This window comes from Bubalus bubalis, chromosome 7, assembly GCF_019923935.1.
Source record: "Bubalus bubalis isolate 160015118507 breed Murrah chromosome 7, NDDB_SH_1, whole genome shotgun sequence".
Lineage (NCBI taxonomy): Eukaryota > Metazoa > Chordata > Mammalia > Artiodactyla > Bovidae > Bubalus > Bubalus bubalis.
This window is the reverse complement of record NC_059163.1, coordinates 16687994-16714492: the sequence shown is the minus strand read 5'-3', so window position 1 is coordinate 16714492 and position 26499 is coordinate 16687994. Positions and strand designations below refer to the sequence as shown.

Sequence of the window (26499 nt, the reverse complement as noted above, 5' to 3'; positions counted from 1 at the left end):
GTATTAATGTCATTTATGGGGCTTCCCAGGTGGCGCAGTGGTAAAGAATCCACCTGCCAGTGCATGAGATGAAACAGATGTGGGTTTGATCCCTGGTTCAGGAAGATCCTCTGGAGAAGGAAATGGCAACCCCCTCCAGTATTCTTGCCTGGAAAATTCCATGGACAGAGGAGTCTGGTGACCTACAGTCCATGGGATCATAAAGAGTTGGACATGATTGAGCACAAGCGCGTGCACACACGCACACACACACACACACACACAAAATGTCATTTATAGTAAAAGGATGCACCATGAGTGTTTGAATGTTACTTCCAAGTTAACTTTGGACATAACAGTGGACCTTGGATCCCAAGTCATAAGGGCCATATTAACTCATTTTACTATATATGTTAATTAATTTTGTAACTGAAAACACCTTTTTAAATTTATTTTTATTGAGATGTAATTGACATAAAACATGTTGTAAGTTTAAGGCATGCAGTGTTTGTTCAATATAACAGATGTGCATGTGTGTGTGTGTGTGTGCGCGCACACTAAGTCGCTTCAATCGTGTCCAATTCTTTGCAACCCCATAGACTGTAGCCCACCAGGTCCCTCTGTCCATGGGATGCTCCAGGCAAGAATACTGGAGTGGGTTGCCGTGTCCTCTTCCAGGGGATCTTCCTGACTGGGGGACTGAAACCCTGACTCATGGATCTCCTGTATTGGCAGGGGGGTCCTTTACCACTAGCGCCACCTGGGGAGCCCATAACATATATATCACAGCAGGATTGCCGTTGTAGTGTTCACTAGCATCTCACCAGGTCAGTTCACTTCAGTCGCTCAGTCCAGCCCGACTCTGCGACCCCATGAACTGCAGCACGCCAGGCCTCCCTGTCCATCACCAACTCCCAGAGTTTACCCAGACTCATGTCCATTAAGTCGGTGATGACATCCAACCATCTCATCCTCTGTCATCCCCTTCTCCTCCTGCCCTCAATCTTTTCCAGCATCAGGGTCTTTTCCAATGAGTCAATTCTTTGCATCAGGTGGCCAAAGTATTGGAGTTTCAGCTTCAACATCAGTCCTTCTAATGAACACCCAGGACTGATCTCCTTTGGGATGGACTGGTTGGATCTTCTTGCAGTCCAAGGGGCTCTCAAGAGTCTTCTCCAACACCACAGTTCAAAAGCATCAATTCTTCGGCACTCAGCTCACTTCATAGTCCAACTCTCACATCCATGCATGACCACTGGAAAAACCATAGCCTTGACTAGACAGACCTTTGTTGGCAAAGTAATGTCTCTGCTTTTGAATATGCTGTCTAGGTTGGTCATAGCTTTCCCTCCAAGGAGTAAGCACCTTTTAATTTCATGGCTGCAATCACCGTCTTGCAGTGATTGTGGAGCCCAAAAAAATAAAGTCTGCCACTGCTTCCACTGTTTCTCCATCTATTTGCCATGAACTGATGGGACCAGATACCATGATCTTAGTTTGCTGAATATTAGGCTTTAAACCAACTTTTTCTGTCTCCTCTTTCACTTTCATGAAGAGGCACTTTAGTTCTTCTTTGCTTTCTGCCATAAGGGTGGTGTCATCTGCATTACTGAGGTTATTGATATTTTTCCCGGCAATCTTGATTCCAGCCTGTGCTTCCTCCAGCCCAGTGTTTCTCATGATGTACTCTGCATATAAGTTAAATAAGCAGGGTGACAATATACAGCCTTGATGTACTCCTTTTCCTATTTGGAACCAGTCTGTTGTTCCATGTCCAGTTCTAACTGTTGCAGTTCCTCAGCTGCATACAGATTTCTCAAGAGGCAGTTCAGGTGATCTGGTATTCCCATCTCCTTCAGAATTTTCTACAGTTTATTGTGATCCACACAGTCAAAGGCTTTGGCACAGTCAATAAAGCAGAAATTGCTGTTTTTCTGAAACTCTCTTGCTTTTTCCATGATCCAGCAAATGTTGGCAATTTGATCTCTGGTTCCTCTGCCTTTTCTAAAACCAGCTTGAACATCTGGAAGTTCATGGTTCACGTATGGCCGAAGCCTGGCTTGGAGAATTTTGAGCATTACTTTACTAGCGTGTGAGATGAGTGCAATTGTGCAGTAGTTTGAGCATTCTTTGGCATTACCTTTCTTTGGGATTGGAATGAAAACTGACCTTTTCCAGTCCTGTGGCCACTGCTGAGTTTTCCAGATTTGCTGATCTACCAGATCACATGATTATAATTTTTTTTTTTAGTGAGAACAATTAAGATGTAGTCTCTTGGCAAACTTGACATTAATAATACAATATTGTTGACTGAATTCACTATGCTGTGTGTTAGATGTCCAGAACTTCTCTACTATTAGCAATTTAAGGTTTATTTAGGTTTTTTGTTTTTATTATTGTTGGAATTGAAAGCCTATTTATGAATATGGTAGCCTTTTTAAAATAGAGTTATACTGTTGTAATATTGCTGTGAGGAAATGTCTCTGAATATTCTACATAAAGCCTTTTGAATGTCTAATTTGCATTAGCCTTTCCACTCCAGTGAAATGACCTTGGTGCTGTAATGGAAAACGTTGGATTTTATTTTTATTTTTTAGTCTAAATTTTTAACTTACTTAGAGAAATAAGAGTGTGGCTATTTATAAAGTGAAGCAATGTTCTCAAACACTAATCCAAACTGACTAAATGATGTCACCTCTAATGACTTGCCTATAAAATATGTATGTATGTTTCTCTGTGATATATATTTATCTTATATTCTTAAACATCCTCCCTTTGTATTCAGATGTAGTATCCAAAAGCTATGCATGCATGCGTGCTAAGTCACTTCAGTCCTGTCCAAACCTTTGTGACCCTATGGACCTTCCAGGCTCCTCTGTCCATAGGATTCTCCAGGCAAGAATACTGAAGTGGGTTGCCGTTTCCTCCTCAAGGGGATCTTCCTGACCCAGGGATTGAACCTGTACCTCTTATGTCTTCTGCATTGGCAGACAGGTTCCTTACCACTAGCGCCACCTGGGAAGGCCTCAAAAGCTATATGACAAGGCATTTTACTTGTCACTTATTATGTATTTGGTAAAATGATTATCACCTATATATGTGTGTTTGGGGTCTAGGGTAGGAAGACAGGCTTATAGCAAAAAAGACCAATGCTGTTATATTAATGGAAGTGAGTGATATGATCTTGAACTTGAGTAGTGTCAATAAAGAGGGAATGGATTCATAAGGTATGACATCAGAATATATAGGATCCAGTTATTAGCATTTTTCAAACTTTCCAGATGGTTCCAAACTGCAGCTCAGTCTGAGAATCACTAGTCAGTCACTCTTAGATATAGAGTCTCAGGAAAAGCAAAATTTAGGTTGACTTCCAGGTTTCTTGCTTGTTTGTATGCATGGTGATGCCATTCATCATTGAGAAAATGGTAAAGAAAGAATTTTATTGCAAGATTTTTGCTGTTATCCAGCTTTGTTTATACAGAGTTCAGAGAGGATATAGGATGTCTAAGAATTCAGTGGAAAAGTCTGGTATGGAGATGTATACTCATAATCATTGTGGAGAAGTGATAATTGACCTCCTGGATTTAGCCAGGGTGTATACACAGAAAATAACACTTAGAGGCCAGCAGAGGGAAAAAGGCTTGGGGGCTGATTAGGTAGCAATGATGGCCAGAGAAGGAGAAGGTGAGTGAGGTGGCAAAATATGAATGAAATTAGAGACTTACCCATGGGAAATATTTGTCAGAAATAGCAAATCAAGGAATATCCATGAATTTTTTTCTCATGTAGAGATATAGCTATTTTCATTTGAGTGTTCTATTATGTGGAATCATCAAGCTCAGATTTCTCAAAGGAATATCTTCCTACACCTGCACTCAGAGTATTTTATTTCTTATTTTGAATACCTTATACACATATATGTGTGTGTGCACATGTGTGTGCATATGTGTGTATGGTATGTTGGGTTTATATCATACTGTCAAATATTCTTGTTATCTGATTTGTTGTTGTTTAGTTGCAGTCATGTCTGACTCTTAGTGACCCCATGGACTGCAGCACACCAGGCTCCCCTGTCCTTCACCATCTCCCAGAGCCTGCTCAAACTCATATCCATTGAGTGATGCTATCCAACTATCTCGTCCATTGTAGTCCCTTTCTCCTGCCTTCAATCTTTCCCAGCATCTGGGTCTTTTCTAATGAGTCAGCCCTTTGCATCAGGTGACCAAAGTATTGGAGCTTCAGCTTCAGCATTAGTCCTTCTAATGAATATTCAGGATTGATTTCCAGACTAGCTAACATTTTAAGGGAGAAGTCTATACACACATAAGTAATCACATACGTGTAAGTAACTTAGAAGTAGGAAAAAAATGTCAACGTGACAGTTTGGTTTGAGCAGGAACAACATCTCCCATCACCATCCCTCCTACCTTTGTCATCAGGAACACTGGGGAGATGAGTATGTAATTAGTCAGCTCTAATGGATGGTAGAGTAGCCAGATTTTAACATATGACATTACACATTAGAATTGCCTCCTTATTTGGAAGTTTTCCACCTCAAGTACATATTCTTTATTAAGAATCAACCTGGAGAATAGAGGAGCTCTTTAAAAAATTTCAATGCCCAAGCTTCACTTAGTCTAATTTAATCAGAATATATAAGAACCAATCATCAGTGTTTTTAAAAAGCTTTCCGGGGACTCCAGTGAACAACCAAGGCTGAGAATCACTTTCTTCTGTGTCACATTGGTTAATCTGGCAACATGTCCATAAACCCACATTATCTAAAAGCATGTTTCTGTCTTTCTGATGACATTTCATTACCTAGGACTCTGTCAATACCTTCATGGTTTTATAAGTAAGCTCACCAGATGCAGATTTGGGAGTTAGATTACAGCTTCCCAAGTGGCTCAGTGATAAAGGATCCACCTGCCAATACAGGAGATGCTAGAGATACACGTTCGATCCCTGGGGTGGAAGATCCCCTGGAGGAGGAAATGGCAACCCACTTTAGTGTTCTTGCCTGGGAAATCCCATGGACAGAGGAGTCTGGTCGGCTATGGTCCAGGGGGTCGCAAAGAGTCGGACACAACTGAGACACTGAGCAGGCTCGCATGCACGCAGGCTGCCTTAATAGAACACCACACACGGGGTGGTTTAAGCAACAAAAATTTATTTTCTCACAGCTCTGGAGACTGACAGTCGAAGACCAGGATACCAGCATGAGTGGGCTCTGGTGAAGACTCTCTCTTTGGCTTTTAGATGGCCACATTCTCACCCTGTACTCACCTGGCCTTTCCTCTTGCCTGGGCACAAGAGCAAGTGGAGTTGGAAGCAAGCTTACCTGTGTCTTTTATTATAAAGACCCTAATCCCATCAAACCAGAGTCCCACCCTCATGACCTCATCTAACCCTAATTACCTCCCAAAGGTCCCATCTCGAAACATCATCACATCGGAGGTTGAGATTTCAACATATAAATTTGGGGGAAACGTGTTCAGTCCATACAAGGGTCATCATGCAGTTCTCTGCCATCGTCGCTTTTAAGCCTGGAGGCTTCTTGGAGACAAGCACTAATTCAGTGTGGTCCAGACGGATAAAACTGTCCTTTGGTGTTGTATGTAATTCAGCAGTGACTCTTACATAACTACAGTGAGGCGAGACAGTTTAACCAGATTCAGATTTCACTGCCAAAAAGCGTACTGGTATCTGGTTATGACAGATACATTTAAAAAAAAGAAAAGCTAGAACAGAACCAGACTTTTCTTGTAAATGTTTAGTTTGGAACTGCCTACTGCCTTTGGACTCACTTTTCTATGTCTTGGTGAATTTGGCGCACAGAACAGCGTGTAGTTTTAGACAGTTTGTTGGCAGGCTTCATCTTGGTAATGCTCCTGAATGTTTCAGTCTCATATATGTTCTCCCTGTGACTTGATGGGTATTACATTATTTTTTCTTAATTCCAAGCAGATCTTAGGTCATCTCACTATATGTGTTGCAAAGAACTTTGCAATAACTGTAATAAATTTCCTGTGTGGGTACACTGGAAATTCATTTTAGTCACTTAAATTATGATGTGTTCTGTATCCACAGTGAAAAATTCCCACTTCTAATTTTGAGGCTTAAAAGTTTTAAGGTTTTGATCTGTGTGGTATTATACTTGTAATCACTGTGGCATTCTCCTTATCTGTGTGCATGAGTCTGTTTATCAGGGAAGGTGGAAGTGGGGTTAGAGGATGAGCAAGAGGGATTGTTGTCAGATTCCTTTTTCCCAGATTAGTCAGAGGCCTATATTGTACATAGATTATAAATAAACAAGCAAATTCTGGGAAGTATAAAAAGCTTCTTACAACCACACACCTGGCAGGGACTTTCCACCTGGAATATACAGAAAAAGTTTAAGTCAAACAAATGAAGCATGGTATGGAAACGTGTTGATGGTGATGAAAGTGAAAAGTGAAATTTGCTCAGTCGTGTCCGATTCTTTGCGACCCCATGGATTATACAGTCCATGGAATTCTCCAGGCTAGAATACTGGAGTGGGTGGCCTTTCCCTTCTCCAGGGGATCTTCCTAACTCAGACTGAATCCAGGTCTCTCTCATTGCGGGCGGATTCTTTACCAGCTGAGCCAGAAGGGAAGCCCAAGAATAATAGAGTGGGTAGCCTATCCCTTCTCCAGCAGATCTTCCCAACCCAGGAATCGAACCAGGATCTCCTGCATTGCAGGTGGATTCTTTACCAACTGAGCTATCAGGGAAGTTGATGATGATGGGTTAACAATATAAGCCCAAGGGGGACAAAAAAGATCTATGTTGTTCATGTCTGTTATACCTAGGATGGGGTGAAAGGCAGTAGACACTGTAGGTGTTCAAGAACTATTTGGTGAGTGAATGATAGAGCAATCTCAAAATGACCAAAGGAAGACCTGCAAGGATGTAAAATTGGGTCCTTTATAGAAAGTCACATGGAAATCAGGCTTGATTTTAAAAAAACACCACAGAAACCAGAATTAAAGTCCAAGTCCAATCTAAGGTGAAACAAACTCCATCTGTTGAGCAATTAAGGGACATATTCTACAGAGCATCTTCTGGCCTGATAGCTCTTTCACTCGGGATCCCTGGGCCTGCCATGGTCTTTTTGCTTTCACTGGATATGACATACACAATTTTTAACTTAATTTCTGAAAACAGATTTTACCACCAGGTGAGTGAAAAAGACCTGAGGTCTGGGTAATGAATTTACATTAGCACATAGTTTTGAATTTCTACCAAGAGTGTGATTTTTAAACCACCCAAACCCCCACCTTGGGACTGCCTTAGTGGTCCAGTAAAAAAATGAACCTGCCAATGTGGAAGACGTGGGTTCGATCCCTGGTGGGAGAAGATCCCACATGCCGCAGAGCAGCTAAGCCCATGTGCCACAGTTCCTGAAGCCCAAACTCCAAAGCCCGAACTCGAAAGCAACAAGAAAAGTCTCCGCAGTGAGAAGCCTGAGCGCTGCAACTGGAGAGTAGCCCCTGCTCGCCACAACTAGAGAAAGCTCATGTGCAGCAGCGAGACCCAGGGCAGCCAAAAATAAGTAAATAAAATGTTTTTCAAAAGAGCTTCTTTAAAAAAAACAAAACCCCTCATATCTCAGTGATTAGCTCCAATTTGCTTTCTGTGCAGTTTCCTGTTTGTTTACCCAAGTGGAGTTTAAAAGGATCCACTCGTTGGGCTACTCTGAGGACCTGAGACAGGGACAGATGTGTATAAGTGTGTGCTGCTGCTATTGTTGCTATTATTATTACTACTACTATTATTAACCAGTTTAGGGATTTTAACTCCCTATTGTATATCGACTCTTGTTCTAATACAGTCAATTTACTTAGTTGTAAGACATGATATATTTCTCTGAGGCAAAGAGTGTATCGCATGAGATACTTTGAGCAATTAACGCATACCATGGATATGTACTTAATTGACTGTACATATTAAAGCAAATATTAATTAGGCAAAATAGGGGGTTTTCAGTAAGAGTTACAAGGCTGCAGAGTTAGATGCAGGAGGTAGCTGTTTGTAGAATGGATATACAAAGAGATTTTTCAGAGAAACATCAGATTTCCCCTTGCAGTGAGTAGCCTACTGGCAGTTAAGGAGGATGGACTAGGATCCTCCTGAGGTGAACTGGAACTGACAAACATGTTCCAGTCTTCCTGAAACAATTGTTTTCTTCCATTCAGTGGGAAAGTGAAAGTCACTCAGCCGTGTTCAACTCTTGGTGACCCCATGGACTATACAGTCCATGGAATTGTCCAGGCCAGAATACTAGAGTGGGTAGCCTTTCCCTTCTCCAGGGGATCATCCCAACCCAGGGTTTGAACCCAGGTCTCCTGCATTGCAGGCAGATTCCTTACCAGCTGAGCCACAAGGGAAGTTCAGTGGAAAAAGAACAAAGCTAAAAATGAGAGCACAATGCAAAGGGAGAAGTCTCTATTTCTACAAAATAACCTAAATTTAGCAAAGCATCTCAAAAAGTCATAAATTTTTAAGTTGTTGCCTTTAAGCAAAAAAAAAATGTAATAGCCTTTACTAACTGAAATAAAAAATAACATATTTGTCATTTTTTTCTTACCATTTTTATATAACTAGCAGAGTATAGGTATATACTTATAATGCTGGAAACTAATTAATGTATCACTTTAGGGAAGGAATAAAATAGTTATCCCGGTTCACATCTCTTATCTTGATTCATAGCTCAGATATTTCTATTCCTGGAGCATTACTGCAGCTTTGGTGCTAAGAAAATTGCTGGTGGGTGAAGAATGATTCTGCGCTCTTTCATCCTTCACAGTTTTCACACCATTGCCATTAGTCTAACTTTGCTTTAGCGCCACCTACTGTTCAAAGGTCCTCACTGCTACAGCTCAACTTCATTAGAAGCAAAATAATACAGGAAATAACAGGTCAGCTGGGCTTCCCAGGTGGTTCAGTAGCAAAGAATCCACCTGCCAGAGGAGCAGATAAAGAAAAATGGATTCAGTCCCTGGGTGGGGAAGATCCCCTGGAGAAGGAAGTGGCTACCCGCTCCAGTATTCTTGCCCGGAAAGTCCCATGGACAGAGGAAGCTGGCAGGCTACAGTCCATGGGAGCGCAAAAGTCGGACACAATTTGGCAACTAAACAACGACAACAGGCAAGCTACCTTAAAAACAGCGTGCTTGGGAACAGGCAATGTAATGAATAGTTCATCATGGAAACACAAACAGATTTCTTCAAAATATATTTCTTATTTATCATTATTGTCTCATTTATTTATTGCATTTAATTCACATTTTTATATATTCTATTTATATGAGCCTATAAATTATACTTGATATACTCCACATATTGAAATTACGCACATGGGCTCAGTGGCTCAGGTGTGTCCACCTCTTTCTGACCTCATAGACTGTACCCACCAGGCTCCTCTGTTCATGGAATTACCCAGGCAAGTATGTTGGAGTGGGTTGCCGTTTGCTTCTCCAGGGGATCTTCTGTACACAGGGATCAAATCCAAGTCTCTTATGTCTCCTTCACTGGCAGATGGATTCTTTACCATTGAGCTACCTGGGAAGCCCCATTGAAGTTATACTCATTTTATATTATTTTGGTATTCTTTGCTGTGCTTTTCTCTAACGCTACTAGAAGGAGCATTAACTTTGAAGGCAACACAACCCAACAACCTAGTCGTGGATTGGATTGGAATAGAGTGGGCTAGATATGAATGGAATCAAAAAATGGAAATCCTCAATTGCAATAATAGATGTCACTGCATATCCTGCCCTAGGTTGTGGTTCTGTTAATACTCGTGACTGTGCTTTCAAGCGTCTGATGCTTTACTGCATATCTAGAGAAACACAGGGGGGCTTTGGACTGTATGAAATAGAGTAATTTACCAGAAAAGAAAAAAAAAAAAACTAGTGTCTTTTATTTTGCTTTACCATTACGACTATTTTATGTATATCTTTTCAAAAAATATTTTAGAAAGTATTTTTAGGAATAAGTGAACTTGAACACAGTTTTCAAGATGTCCCAGAAACATGATTTTTATTTTCTTTACTAGCCTTTAAGATGGTTTCTATATTGTCTATTAGAAACTTAATAGAAAAAAATTCATTTCTATAATTATGAAAAGAATAAAATTGGTTAAAGACAGGTCCTGTGAGAACACCCCCATCATTTTAGCATCTGTAAAATGGTTGACAGTATATCCTACCAGCCCCAACTGGCTCGATGTTAAAATGGAAAACCTCAGCCCTTACCCTGTCTAATTCTGAGGTAGATGAAGTCCTGTGGTCTTTGAGGATGCTCCCCTCTGCTCAGACTTCATCCTCTGACCTCTGTTCTCCCTTAGCTTATTGTCAATTTCCCACTTTGGGCTCTGTTTACCTGCCTTGCTTTAATCAGAATGGCTTCTTTTATTCTTCATTCTCAGTTCATTCTTACATTCCTTCACATCTTAGCCTCAGCATCACTTCCTCAGAGAAGCCCTTCAACTCCTGAATTAGTCTTTTTTTGCTATTAGATGGCACCCAATACTTTTCCTTATTATCATTCACACACTTTGCAGTTAGATACTTGTGTTATTGACTTTATTTTTCTGGGCTCCAAAATCACTGCAGATGGTGACGACAGCCATGAAATTAAGATGCTTACTCCTTGGAAGGGAAGTTATGACCAACCTAGATAGCATATTAAAAAGCAGAGACATCACTTTGTCAACAAAGGTCTGTCTAGTCAAGGCTGTGGTTTTTCCAGTGGTCATGTATGGATGTGAGAGTTGGACTATAAAGAGAGCTGAGTGCCAAAGAATTGATGCTTTTGAACTGTGGTGTTAGAGAGACTCAAGAGTCCCTTGGACTGCAAGGAGATCCAACCAGTCCATCCTAAAGGAAATCAGTCCTGGGTGTTCAGTGGAAGGACTGATGTTGAAGCTGGAACTCCAATACTTTGGCCACCTGATGCGAAGAGCTGACTCATTTGAAAAGACCCTGATGTTGGGAAAGATTGAGGGCAGGAGAAGGGAATGACAGAGAATGAGATGGTTGGATGGCATCACCAACTCAATGGACATGGGTTTGAGTCAACTCCGGAAGTCGGTGATGGACAGGGAGGCGTGGCGTGCTGCGGTTCATGGGGTCGCAAAGAGTCGGACACGACTGAGCTACTGAACTGACTGACTGACTTGTATTATTAGGGCTTTTCAGGTGGCACTAGCAGGAAAGAACCCACCTGCCAATGCAGGAGACATAAGAGACACGAGTTTGATCCCTGGGTAGGGAAGATCCCCTGGAGGAGGGCATGGCAACCCATTCTAGTCTTCTTGCCTGGAGAATCCCATGGACAGAGGAGCCTGGCGGGCTACGATCCTTTGGATCTTTGGGTTGTAAAGAGTCGGACACAACTGAAGGGACTTAGCCTGCATGCACCTGTGTTATCTACTTTGTCTCCTGCCCCCACCAGATTATAAATTATGAGCAGGCTAGAATACTCCTTAGGGTCCTAGCCATTGTGTTTTCTGTAATTTCCATTACGGAATAGATGCGGGGGAAATAGTTGAGGAAATCAAACTGAGAGTCCAAAATTGAGAACTGAGATGCCCGTTTTTTCAGTCCATGTAGAACTATGAACTCAACTCTGCTTCTATGTCACCCTTGGGGCAAGAGAATAGTCACAGAGGCAGGAAGTCCCAGTGCCTGAATCCCAGCTTCTGAAGGAAGACCTTTCAGCGACTCAGTACTTCCCAAAGCAGAGTCAGGGAGTGGAGTGTTTGTTCCCACAGCTTACAGAATCCCTGGTCTTGCTCGCCACCGCTCTTCCCACTTCCTGGGAATCAATTGACCTTTCACCCTCCCCCTGACCACCACCTCTCCTTCCCATGCTCCTTTTCCCCACCAGCCCCCAAGAAGCAAAGCAAAAGGAAACCAAAAAATCCCCAAAACAAACAACTGCCTCTTACTATCTCTACTGTCAGCCATCTTCATGGATTAACAGGGGATACAGAGAAAAAATATAAATTAATATTTCAGCAGATTATCCTGCTGCTCTGGTATTCAGCAGAAAATAAAAATAAATTCTGCGTATTACACAAAGGACACATTGAGTTTTCAGTGCTTATTTTTGTAGCACCTCCCTTTGCTTTCTAAAAGACTCTAAGGATTCACAGCTATCTTAGATTATTAGACAAGCAATCATGCTGAGAACAACCATCTTTAAAATGAGCTTTATTAAAAAGCTAGAACATGCCATACTAAACTTCATGTGTCTATAACCAATCACCAATGTCTTCTAGAGAAGAAGAAATGAATTTAGGATCCAGAGATAATTAATTTTGTATTAATTAATATACACATAGGGCTTTCCCAGTGGCTCAGTGGTTAAAGAATCTGCCTGCAATACAGGAGATGTGGAGACAGAGCTTTGATCTCTGGGTCAGGAAGATCCCCTGGAGTAGGAAATGGCAACCCATGCCAGTATTCTTGCCTGGAAAATTCCATGGACAGAGGAACCTGGTGGGACAGGGATCGCAAAGAGTTGGAGATAACTGATCACACACATATGTAGATTGGGCATTCGGGGTATGCTGCATTATGTTTTATTTAAAATCTGGTACATATATTCTCATTGTTTTATGAAAGTAACTTTCTTGCTTAACATCAGATACACACAAAAGATGAGTGTTTGCACTTTTGAATATTTTCAAACCACACTGAGGATTCCAAGTCCCTCTAGGTCCTTCTCTTCCCCACCTGTGGTAGCATCTAATAGGCGTTACCTAAGTACATGCCTCTTGAAAGCTGGACTGACTAATTTAATTGCCAACAGAATACAGAAGTCTGACTCTTAGATGTATATTTGATGAAAAATTAATCAAATAGTATAAAATCTTCATACTTCTATCCCCACAGCAACACGGATGTACACACAGTGGCATCACTTCTTAAACTGTATCTCCGAGAACTCCCAGAACCGGTTATTCCCTATGCCAAGTATGAAGACTTCTTGTCCTGTGCCAAACTGCTCAGCAAAGAAGAGGAAGCTGTAAGTCAATGCAACTATTTCTTAAAATGCTATTATTTGGGGGGTTTGTCAGTGTTCCTTGTCTTTAACCTGTAAATTTTCCTTTGCCCTGTTTTTGGATTGTTTTCCACTATGCTAAGTATTGACATTACACACAGTTAGATTTTTATACATGTTAGATTTTTACACAGTTAGATTTTTACATTTGGGCTTCCCTAGTGGCTCAGCTGGTAAAGAATCTGCCTGTAATGTGGGAGACCTTGGTTCGATCTCTGGGTTGGGAAGATACCCTGCAGAAGGCAAAGGCTACCCACTCCAGTATTCTGGCCTGGACAATTCCATGGACTGTATAGTCCATAGGGTGGCAAAGAGTTGGACGCAACTGAGTAACCTTCACTTTCACTAACACAGGTCCCATTTATAATCCTCTCTCTCATTAAAAAGGAAAGTAGAGCTGAAGAAATGAAATCAGCACTCCTTGCCACACTGCCCCCTAAATGCTAAAGATTGGAAGGACCCTAAGGCTACTAAGTTTAAGTTTTGTGGTTTGCTAAGTGAAATCACTCAGTCATGTCTGACTCTTTGCGACCCCATGGACTGTAACCTACCCGGCTCCTCTCCATGGGATTCTCCAGGCAAGAGTACTGGAGTGGGTTGCCATTTCCTTCTCCAGGGGATCTTCCCGACCCAGGGATCGAACCCAGGTCTCCCGCATTCCAGGCAGATGCTCTAACCTCTGAACCACAAGGGAAGCCCCAAATAACCTAACTATAAATAAGGCTATTTTTCCTTTTCAGTCAGTTGTGAACAAATGTTAAAAATGTTAAATCTGTTTCTCCACAAATAGTACTCACAGAGATATTTGAGATGCTTTCACATCTTTCGAAAATATTTCTGAAATGCTCTCTGTGATAGTGGCAAGTTTTTAAGACAGGATCCATCACTGGTAATAGGCGAAACTAACAAGAACAAAACAAAACAAAAAACTGCATGCCCATTTCCCATGTGCTTCCATTCCAAGGTCAACACTTAGATAACATGCATTCTCTTCTTTATACTCAGGGTGTTAAAGAATTAGCGAAGCAAGTGAAGAGTTTGCCAGTGGTCAATTACAACCTTCTCAAGTATATTTGCAGGTAAGAATTGTCCTAAAGACAAAATGGAATTTAAAAAGACTGTATTTACACTGACAATAGTCCATTTTGACAATGAATAAAAATCAGTTGGGTTCCCCTGGTGGCTCACTGGTAAAGAATCCGCCTGCCGATGCAGGAGATGCAGGAGACGCGGGTTCAATCCCTGGGTTAGGAAGATTCCCCTGGAGCAGGAAATGGCGACCCACTTCAGTATTCTTTGCTGGATAAGCCCATGAACAGAGGAGCTTGACAGGCTGCAGTTCATGGGGTCACAGTTGGACATGACTTAGTGACTAAAATAACAAAACAACAAAAATCACTTAACTGCTCTGAGCTCCAGTGTTGGCCTCTGTAAAGTTAAGAGGTTTGACAAGGTGATCTCAAAGGTTTCTCTGAGGACTAAAATTGCTTGATTTTGTAATCTGTTGTTTCTGAAGTCTCTCTGACCTCTACATATTGAAGATATGTGGCTTTGAACTTCCATCAAAGTTGTTTGTACGTGTACCATGTACCATTGTTTAACAGAAGGAGCCTGTATCTTGGCGTGAGAATCATTTATCTAGGAGTCCAGATTCTACCACTGACTTCTTACATGATTTTATGCAATTTTCTTCTCCTCTTTGAGACTAAGAGTCCTAATAGATAAAAGGGTAGTGAAAACACACATTTCACATGATTGTTTTAAAAATTAAAGTATATTACACTATTGATACTATGTATAAATAAGTAATGAGAACCTACTCTGTAACACAGGGAACTCTACTCAATCCTCTGTGGTGACCTAAATGGGCAGGAAATCCAAAACAGAGGGGATATATATGTATATGGATAGCTGATTCACTTTGCTATACAGCAGAAACTATTACAACATTGTAGAGCAACTATACTCCAATACATTTTTAAAAATTTTATATGCATATATATTTATACATATGATGAATGTTAATATATTATTTGTTCCCATTTTTCTCAAGGCTCACTGAAAAAAACATTGTAACTCAATTTTGCTAGAACACTAATTGTGCTTCAAAATACTCTCTGTCAATGACCATGTTTAAGGCCAGGGATGGCATGTCCCATGTCTGTGTTGCTACTTAAGAAATCAAGTATATATGACTGAAACACATTGAATTTATTTTTAAAAATGTTATTGGAGTATAGTGGAAATACATGAAGCATATTAAATTTAAATAAAGAGATTAATGATTAATAAAGGCTTCCCAGGTGGCACAGTAGTAAAAGATCTGCCAGACAACAGGAAGAGCAAGATCAGAAAGATCCCCTGGAGAAGGCGATGGCACCCCACTCCAGTATTCTTGCCTAGAAAATTCCATGGACAGAGAAACCTGACAGGCTACAGTCCATGGGGTCGCAAAGAGTTGGACACAACTGAGTGAGCACACCACACTACTAATTTCATCTATTTCAAATAATAAATGGTAGTTGGACTTTTTGCCCTTTGATTTTGCTGTAATTTAGGATGTATAAGAGTAGTGAACATGTGGAAATAGGCACCTTTTTAGAAACTCATGAGATAGTCGTCAACAGCCCAGACCCTAGGGTAAGAGCACCTGGGTTCAGGTCTCAGTTCTTCCGCTTATTAACTCTGTGTCCGTGGAGAAGTTTCTTAACCTCTCTGGTGCCTCATGTGTCCCATCTGTAAAGTGGAGATAATAATAGTATTTAGCTCACTCAGAGATGCTATGAGAATTTAATAAGCTAGCACCATGACTGGCACAGAATGAAATATATTATTTTAAATAACACACAAAGTAAGTTTTCTAAAAATATTTTTCTTGCTTCTTTGTCTCATTAGTACAATCAATAAGCCATGAATTAATAGAAGCTCTTGTAGTACTGAAGAGGGGATGGGAAATGAACAAAAGCTGAAAGATTACAGAAACAATCTCTGCTACTAAAATCATTCCAGGAAAGGACTGTTGCATGGCTCTTATTCTTTAGCACCTAACAAGTTAAAACAATTTGTGTTTGCAGTTTCTCATATCAATAGAACCGAGGTTTTAATTTAAACCATGTTTGATGTCACTTTTTTAATAGACTATAAATTTGAGGCTCACAAATTTACCCACAAGGGGGATTGATTCCTCTTCTCAGAAATAAGAGATTGTACCAGACAAGCTTATTTTTATAGTTCTCCAATTAAATATGTATATAAATTGGATATTTACTTAGAGATAAGAAAGAAATTCATATTCTTGAATCTCAAGTCCACAATAGCATTATCCAAACACACTCGTTCCTGTGACTGACAGGGGAAACCAAGCCAGGCCAGAGCAGATACTTTATATGATCTCTTATGATTCTGATACTTAAAAATTTGCAATATATATTCTTCACATTTGGCAGAGAGATGTTTGAATTTCTAAATGACTGTGTGTCCATGATCATCTTTGAACAGACTCCAGTTCATAAATTTCCCAATAACCCATTTTTTTTTCCACTGACAAATTTGATCCCATTGTGTTTTGTTCATACTCTTTTACTCAACAGGTTCTTGGATGAAGTGCAGTCCTATTCAGGAATTAACAAAATGAGTGTGCAGAACTTGGCCACTGTCTTTGGCCCTAATATCCTGCGTCCCAAAGTGGAAGATCCCTTGACCATTATGGAGGGTAAGTGAATTACTATCATATATCGTCATCAGAAGAACAGTCAGTAAACCCATGGTAATTTCATTTATGGACTCAAGTTCTTCAAATGTAAAACCTTCTTTTGAGAGCCAGGCATTTTTTGAGGAGTTTACTAAACATAAGTTACTAAGCATTTCCTCCATATTTTCATGAGAATTAACAGAACTTGCATAAATCATCTGTAAAATATCACACAAGAACTGGAAAAGTCTACTTCACTTTCTGAGTTTGATGCAATTTTCTGAAACCTCAAATAGTTATGCTTCTAAGTTAATATATTTTTATTAGTTCTCGTTTTTTGGACTGACTTCAAGAGGCAGAAAACATGGGCCTCTAAGACAATGCTGCTTATTTACTTTGGGTTGAAACATGAAGAATTTCTTGTTTTTTATACTACAAGATACCTCAAATTATTTATCACAATGAAAGGTTACTTCTATTTATTTTCAGCAGGTGTCCTTGCTAGAGTACCATTCTTTCTTGTGGGCATTAGTAGCAGCACTGATGTGCAGGTCTTGGCGAGCTAGTTAATTCTGGTTTTAAGCTCTTCTTTTTCTCCTTCAGAGCTTGGGACATTGGTCAAGTTACTTAACCTTTATTAGATAGTGATAATAACAGTATCTATTCATAAATTTTAAAAAACCCAACTAAACTAACAAAAGTAAAGTGCTTAGTACAGTTCATGTTAAATGTTCAAGAAGTTTTTAGCTGCAATTGCTCTTGTCTCCCTAACCTGGAGAAGGAAATGGCAACCCACTCCAGTCTTGTTGCCTGGAAAATCCATGGACAGAGGAGACTGGTGGACTACATTCCATGGGGTCACAAAAGAGTTGGACACCACTTAGTGACCAAACAACAACAATTGCTATTGTTATCATGAAAAACATAGTTTCGCACTGCTAATAATAATGCTGAATGTGTACCTAAATATGGCTCTTTAAAAGTCACTTTCAAAATAGGAGACAAATCAAAACTGTTTTGCTCATACGCCTTTGCTTTCTTTGCAATTCCAGGCACTGTGGTGGTCCAACAGCTGATGTCAGTGATGATTGGCAAACATGATCGCCTCTTCCCCAAAGATGCAGAGCTGCAAAGCAAGCCCCAGGATGGCATGAGCAACAACAACAATGACCTTCAGAAAAAAGCCCTCATGGGGCAGCTACAGAACAAGGAGAACAATAATACCAAGGACAGTCCCGTAAGGCGGTGCTCTTGGGACAAGCCTGAGTCTCCCCAAAGAAGCAGCACGGATAATGGATCCCCCACAGCTCTGCCAGGCAGCAAAACCAACAGCCCCAGGAACAGCATCCACAAGCTGGATGTCTCTAGAAGCCCCCCTCTCATGGTCAAAAAGAATCCCGCCTTCAACAAGGGCAGTGGAATTGTCACCAATGGGTCCTTCAGCAGCAGTAATGCTGAAGCACTCGAGAAAGCCCAGACCACTCCCAATGGGAGCTTACAGGCCAGAAGGACCTCTTCCCTGAAGGGGTCTGGTACCAAAATGGGCACCCACAGCGTGCAGAACGGAACCGTGCGCATGGGCATCTTGAACTCTGATACCCTGGGGAACCCCGGGAATGGCCGCAGCATGAGCTGGCTGCCCAATGGCTACGTGACCCTGAGGGATAATAAGCAGAAAGAGCAAGCAGGAGAGTCGGGCCAGCACAACAGGCTCTCCACCTACGATAACGTCCACCAACAGTTCTCGGCGATGAGCCTCGACGACAAGCAGAGCGTCGACAGCGCCACCTGGTCCACTTCCTCCTGTGAGATCTCCCTACCCGAGAACTCCACCTCCTGCCGCTCCTCCACCACCACCTGCCCGGAGCAAGACTTTTACGGTGGGAACTTTGAGGACCCCGTTTTGGATGGGCCCCCGCAGGACGACCTCGCCCACCCCGCGGACTATGAAAACAAAAGCGACCGGAGGAGTGTGGGCGGCCGCAGTAGTCGGGCCACCAGCAGCAGCGACAACAGTGAGACCTTCGTTAGCAACACCACCAGCAACCACAGCGCCCTGCACAGCTTAGTGTCCAGCCTGAAACAGGAAATGACCAAACAGAAGATAGAGTATGAGTCCAGGATAAAGAGGTGAGGAAAACCTGGAGCCCCTAGTGGCCAGAGAGGGTGCGACAAGCCTCCTGTGAGGCTCGCCCGGGTTAAATCCGCTAACTCCAGTCAGAGACCTGGGTTCAGGTCCTACGTTCGACATTTGTAAGCTGTGGGACTCAGGGAAAGTTCACTTCATCTCTGTGAGTCTCAGCTTGCCAATGTGAAAATTTTTAAACTCTAGTAGTAATCTACCTCAAGATGAAAATTGCTCAGATGTGTCCAACTCTTCTTTCATGGGGATTCTCCAGGCAAGAATATTGGAGTGGGTTGCTATTTCCTTCTTCAGGGGATCTTCCCAACCCAGGGATCCAACCCGGGTCTCCTGCGTTGCAGGCAGATTCTTTACCAACCTCAAAATCGTGTTAAGAAATCATTACACATTGTCCCCAGGACAGAGCAGATGCTCAGTAATTCTACCTCTTGTTATTAGTAAAAGCATGGATTTAGGTTCAAAAGCTGGGGAGAGGAGTGGGAAGGGATGTCTGGAGAACAAGGAGTTTGTTATCACAGGAAGAGGATGATGAGAGTAAAGAAAAGTTGGAAAATAAACAGATCTTTGTTGTTCATTATTTCCATGGTTGAATGCTTGGGGTGAATGCTTGTCTGCTCTCTCCCAGGCTCAGACCAAGCCACGAGGATTCAGCAGTGAGTAAAGAAGACAAAAATTCAGCCCTTGTGGAACAGGCTCACAGTCCCCTGGAAGAGAGAGATAAATAAGTAAACTGATCCTATGCTAAGTAGAAGACTGAAGCAGGGAAGAGGGGTGAGAAGTGTTGCTGAGGGTAATTCTAAGTGTAGGGCCCTATAGGAAGCAATGATGCAGATACCCAGCAGAAGTGGAAATGCCCTGAGGTGGGATGGACAAGGAGCTCAGAGAGGTACCATAGAACCTTCAAGATCATCTTAATCTTTGGCTTTTACTCTGAGATTGGAATCCAGGCAAGTTTGTGAGAAAAGTGATAGCGTGAAATATAGTCATATAGACAGGAAACTTGTAGCACAAACGGGGAGCAAAAAATATGATTTATAAGGAAACCATTGTGCTGAAACCCAAGTGATACCAGTTGACATCTTCTTATAAAATATCCAAGAGAGGAGTTGGCTTAGCAACTTCAAGGAGGTAACCTGGGAAAGATAAAGGATATTGGCTGAGCATACTGCCTTGACAATGCCCCTGACTATCAGATGCTCCAAGGTCTTGAGAGGCAGCAATACAGAAAATGGAGCTGCTGCCCCCCAAGTACAGCCTTGCGCTGGAAACCTGAATATCACCACACTCCACAATTTCACCAGAGTTACAGGAATTACAAAACTGATTGTTTTTCTGTTCACCTTTCAGTGTAGTATAGGGGAAGGACCCTGCACTCTTAAGAGCAGGTCTGAGGCTCAGTTCAGCCTGAAGTAGCCCCTCTAGGGGCCTCAGCCCCAGTCCCAGGCACAGCCTTGGTAGACCCCTTCGTGTTCTAAGATCCTCATAGTACGTGAACATCTTTGTCCTGTTCAACTGCTTCCATGGCCTTAAACCACACATGGTTGTTTTCTTTATATATAAAGTTGTATTTTATTGTTTTTAATGTATTTTAATGTTTCCCATCCATTTATCAATTATCAAGCCAAAAGATACATATTTTTAAGAGCTATGGAAAAATAAATAAAAATACTTACACGTTAGATTGAAAAATTACTTTGTTGGAAACAGAAGCTTGGTTTGAATTTTTCTAAATAATGCCAAGTGACAGGAGACTTAAATAAGAAGAAAAAAGAGCGTTATCATCTTATAAGGCTGCTCTTCTTTCTGAATGTAGTTTATGGAACCAATGGCTACCAAATCTCTGAATTGCTGCCAATGCATGATGGTAAATTAGCACTTAGCAGTGGAAAGCAAGAGATGACACTTGAAACTTGAATTAAGATAGAACATATATTATTCTGAACAGTTGCAAATGTACACATTCATTTATGAGAACATTGGTGTTACATTTATGTTCTGAGTCTGTGGTGCATTTCAGAGACTTTGATAAAAGAACGTTTCAACAGAATGTCATCTCATTGGCCTCTTTCATTGGCATTTTTACCCGCTTGACAAGCAAAGGAAGAGGTCCATGATAAAACAGGGTAGAGGATCTGCCATATGACCAAGCCAAGCAGTATAAGAAGTGATTGTTCTAATTATTGATCATTATTATTTAAAATTATATATTTCTCTTTCAATTCCTTTTTAACTCTACAAGTATTGAGGCTAGATAGATGATAGATATGTGTGTACATATATACATACATCCCTTGATAGATAGATCATGGAGAAATAAATAGATATTACTTTATTTATGTATCATTGATATATATGATTTTTAGTTTTTAAACATGTGAGTTTAATGCTCTTCCCTCCCTCAAATTAGTTTCTAGCTTTATTATACTGTGGTCAGATCAATTCATTTATAGATATCAGTCATTTGGTCTGGTAAGAAGTATTATCTTATTATTGGTTTGAGATTATATATATGACCAATAGATCAAATCTGTTAATCAAGCTGTTCAAATATTTTGCATTTCTCCTAAATTTTATTTGCTAGATCTATAATTTCTAACAAAGCTTTCTTAAAATTTCCTAATTTTTTTGGATTTATCTATTTATATTTATAATTTTGTTATATTTTATATTGAGTAACTTGGGGCTGTACAACTAGATGAATGCAAGTCCAGAATTGCTTATATCCCCCTAATGAATTGATCCTTTTATCATAAAATAATAGTAATATTGCTTTTTGCCCCCAAATATTTTTCTGATGTTAATATTCCTATATAATTTCTATTTTAATTAATAACTCCTTGCTATATATTTTCCATTGTTTCAAGTTTTGTGTATAATTATTTGAAGACATATTTTTTCAGTCCTGGAGTACAAAAGAGTACATCTCCTCTTTTGTTTATTTCATCTCCCCCATTTTCTGAATTTTCTCTCTACATCCCTTACTAAAGTATGTTGGACCTTCTTAGTCCAATCTCCCTCTCCATCTTTGTTAATTTCACCTTTTTATATTAAATTTTCATCTTTTTTCATTCCATGAGGCATTTGGGTAGTTTTTCTCAAAGCTGTTTTCTCATTTATTTATTTCCTCTTCTGATTCAATTCTGTCACCTCACTCAGCCCATGAGTAGAGTTTTTGCAGTCTCTTTGCCATAAAGACTATTGATGTTCCAAGCTCTCAGTTGAGTCACTTTCAGCCTTCTGTCTCTCTTATACTGGAGATGTCCTCTTCCCTGTGTGAAAAGTGAAAACCTAGTCGCAGCTTCTAGGGCTTCTATCTGAGACAAATACCCCTCGTATGTTTTCACTTGCTGTTCTAACCTTGTTTCTTCCTTGGTTCTGATACCTGAAGATGCTCTTTTATTTTTTTAACTTTGTATTTTAAAAATATTTTTCTAACATATTTTTCCAACATTAGTCTGTGCTTGCAATGGGAGGGGTTTCTTCTATTTTCAACTCAGCCATTAGATCCCAGGAAGTTTCATACAGGTGCCTGATATGTACAAATGCATTAGTATATTTTTAAAGGATAGTCTTCCTTGATATCAAAGGTTGAGTTTCTTCCAACTTTTTTATTTCTAAAACAAATAGCTTTACAAAGTAAAGAGAATATATTGGGAAATAGTTCTGGGTGAGAACCAGCACATTACCAGGTTTTTAATGTAAAACACGTGATCGTGTGATCAAAATGGCCTTCCAAACTAATTAAAGAATGTGATTTTTTTTTTTAATCTTAGTTGCTTACAAAGGGAGAGTGGATTCATCTTTAAGTGTTCTTATGATTATCTGGATGAAATAACATATGGGACTCATTATTTCAGAGCAGAAAAATAATTGAGATTTTAATTTGAAAATTATTAGAATAATCAGATTTTTGAGTGCTAAGTGTGCATTAGCCTCTCACATTTCAGTAGCATGGCAAATTCAAGCATACCCTTGCAACTTCCACGCATAACAGGAGAAATTAAGATGCCAGCTATTACCAACACATATCATCTAATAAAGAAGTGCTTAATGTTCCTCCTTGAGCAACAGCAATAATAAGTTGTGTTTTGGAACTTAGTGAATATGGAGAAAACTCTACTTTTTAGGAAATTATCTAAAATTATATAGCCATCTAAAAAAACACAGCTATCAATATATAAAATACAGCAAGTCCCCTACATGCTGCTGCTGCTGCTGCGTAGTCACTTCAGTCATATCCAATTCTTGTGCAACCCTATGGACTGTAGCCCACCAGGCTCCTCTGTCCATAGAATTCTCCAGGCAAGAATACTGGAGTGGGTTACCATGCCCTCCTCTAGGGGATCTTCCCAACCCAGGGACTGAACCTACGTCTCCTGCATTGCAGGCATATTCTTTATCTCTGAGCCACCAGGGAAGCCCAAGTCCCCTACATAGGAACCTTCCAGTTGTAAACTTTCAAAGATGCAGATGTGCATCCCATTAATGTCAGGTGTGAGCAAAATTGCAACTTGCCTCTGACTCCTATTGCTGGTGATCCTTCAGCTCTACCATCTCCTACCTCCTCTCCCTCCTCCAGGCAATAATTCTTCTTGCCTGTTTACTTGATACCAGACCCTGTATGCCCGCTGTTGTACTGTATTATTGTACTTTGCAAGGTACTATACTGTAAGATTAAAAATGTTTTCTTTTTTGTATTTTTAATGTCTTATTTCTGTGAAAAGTATGATAAACCAATTATAGTACAGTGCTATATAGCCAATTATGTTAGTTGGATACCTCAGCTAACTTTGTTTCTTGGACTTACAAGCAAATTGGATTTACAAATGTGGTCTTGGAACAGAACTCATTTGTATGTAGGGAATTTACTGTATAGTGATCTTAAGATACTTTAACTTGGAAGACAGAATTGCAGCTAGCAGGCTACTTAAGTGGACTCTGTTGTCACAAAATGTCAGGTGAATTACTTATTCAACACATGTAAGTTCTACTTCTCTTGTTAATGTAAGGCGGCTACTTTTAGAACCACTTTTATAAGAGGGATGCTGTATAGTCCCTTCTAAGTCCATTCTTAAATGTGGACTTACTCTCTCTAGCAATGACATTTTCACTGTCACTCTTTTTCCTTTGGTAGAAAGCAAATTTGATGGCCCTATTTTCTCTACAACTTTATCAGACTTTCCTCTTTCTTTTAGTGAAGACAAATTTACATTTAATGACGCAGGAAGCTTTGTACTTTGGGCTCCCTCCTGCTTCTGCCAAATTCTGTGCTGCGTGATGACCCTGGTCTCTGGCTTCTTTGTGCTGAAATTCACTCATTCACTATCAAATGACAATGAAGTACTTCCAAGAGAGGTCTTGGGGTCTTGCAGAAATGATGGTGAATCATGTTATGAAATAGTAAAAAAAAGAAAAAGAAGAAAATATATGTATGTATGTATTAATCAGTGGACCTTGATTCACTGATTTGAAAGGGCTCGTTCCAGTTTCCAAAGCATTGCAGAGACAGAGTTTAGGAAATATTTTTTTAATCTTTTTTACATTTCAAAAAACAAAATTACTTTATGTCTTATTCCTTCTTCCACCCTGTGCAGCTTAGAACAGCGAAACTTGACTTTGGAAACAGAAATGATGAGCCTCCACGATGAACTGGATCAAGAAAGGAAAAAGTTCACAATGATAGAAATCAAAATGCGAAATGCTGAACGGGCAAAAGAAGATGCAGAGAAAAGAAATGACATGCTTCAGAAAGAGATGGAGCAGTTTTTTTCCACGTTTGGGGAGCTGACAGTGGAACCCAGGAGAACCGAGAGAGGAAACACGATATGGATCCAGTGAGGGGCTCTCTCTCCTGCTGTCTCGAGTGGCCCTGGGAAGGACTCTGGGGATTCTGGTGGGAAGATTATATGGGACCAGGTGGCTGGTCACCTGGCTGTACAGAGTTCTAGCTGGGGAAGGCATATCATTTATAGACATTACCCACCCATATCTTCAATGTGTACCAAAGTTGTATCATGTCCCATAATGCTACTGTTAAGTGTTACAACTGGATATGTGTATATAGAGTAGTTTTTAAAAAGTGAACTAAAAACAAGAAGCGTATCTCAAGAATTATTTTATTGGCAGTCTTGTATTTAAAATGTTAAATCAGTATGTCATTGCAATTTAGCTTGCTTTCAAGCTTCACCCCTTGCACTTAACATAAGCTATTTTTGGCATTGTGTTATCATCAGCTTATTTTATAGATCAATATTTTTATTTCCCCTTTTGCTGAGGAAACGGAGATAAGCAGATATATAAATATATAAAAATATATATGAGATGAGTTATTAAAATCAAAAGAATACTTTGTGGCTGTGCTGTTTGTGCTGATAGACCTTGCCGTGACCAAAAAGAGAAATGTAAATAATTTTATAAAATATGATGGAATCCCCAGGAAACTTTGAATCACTCTATGAATTCTGCCCTTGACACTGTTCAGTTTTCTTGATGAGATGGTTTGACACAGGAAATTTTAGATTAAGTAAAAAGTTCTCCTTCTCAAGTCCCCTGGTCTGTCTTGCCCATGCCATAGACGCATGTCTCCTATGCAGGATGCACTTTAGAGGGGGGGGGGGGAAAATCATTAAAAAAAAAAAAAAAGAGCATTTAAGTAGTCATGCCTTGAATTACTCTTTCTGCTGGATGGTTATGAGAGAAAATTCTTCCTGCCGTTGGGAAGTTGAGAAACAATGTTTGCTAATTATGGTGTCCACGTTGAGCTCCTGTCCCCCTACCAACCTCCCCCTGCCCTGAACTGCCCTCTGGAAATGCAAACAGTGAAATAGTATTACCGTATCTCTCTCAGTGAAACTGCTGGAGTACGTGCCTTATATTCTTCTTTTGCTCAGGCTGACTGTTCTGTTGTCATCTAGGATCCTTTCCGAACGAGAGCTGGCAAAGGTAGTTTGAAGCCAGAGGGAGGTGATGGAGGGAACAGGGACCAGGAGAAGGAGGAGACAGTTTGGAAGAAACTATCTGGCTTCTAATTTGTTTTTTTACAATATTGTCCTTCCCTATTAAAACATATTTATTCACAATAATTTTAAGATGTGGATCTTTAAAAGTCCGATGGTGATCAATTTGTGAGCATCACTAATGATAACTTTCCAGACTCTCTGGGACTCTCTGGAGCTGGAGATTGGAGAGAACAATTCTTCACAATTAAGGCAATGATTTTGAGAAGCAAAGCAAATAAATCTTTCTCAGACTAGAACAGAAAGTCACAAAAGGCATAATTAGAAATAAACACTACTTGAGTTTATGGGATTTGCGTTGTTTGGAGGTTCTCTGTTTGTGTGTATTTATTTTCAAGGGGACAGTAGCCTTTACAGCCTCTGTTCTTGTCACTGTGCAGCCTTTGTTTATATACTTACACTGAGCAAGCTTATGTCCTTTGGTATCAACCACTGTCTCTATAGCAATAGTTCCTTTATCTTTAGTTCCCTTTTCTCTCTCTCTTCAATTCTGCAGCAAGATACTCCTACCCGGATATCCTATAGAAAATTCAAATGCAAAATGTGCAAAAATGATCTCTTATCTTTTCCCAAGTC

At 40.3% G+C, this 26499-nt stretch overlaps 1 protein-coding gene across 16 annotated transcripts in view; it reads left to right on the top strand.

The window, feature by feature from the left end:
- The window catches only part of ARHGAP24 (Rho GTPase activating protein 24), a 552828-nt gene extending 527309 nt beyond the window's left edge, over positions 1–25519 (top strand). For all 16 annotated transcript variants that reach the window (XM_006079368.4, XM_044945686.1, XM_044945692.1 and 13 more), the window contains 5 exons: positions 12905–13037; positions 14079–14152; positions 16664–16785; positions 17817–18894; positions 24502–25519. In XM_006079368.4, the coding sequence (XP_006079430.2) occupies positions 12905–13037; positions 14079–14152; positions 16664–16785; positions 17817–18894; positions 24502–24745 (1651 nt within the window). In that variant the 3' untranslated portion in view covers positions 24746–25519. The remainder of the gene's footprint in view (positions 1–12904; positions 13038–14078; positions 14153–16663; positions 16786–17816; positions 18895–24501) is intronic.
- The last annotated feature ends 980 nt before the right edge of the window (positions 25520–26499 follow it).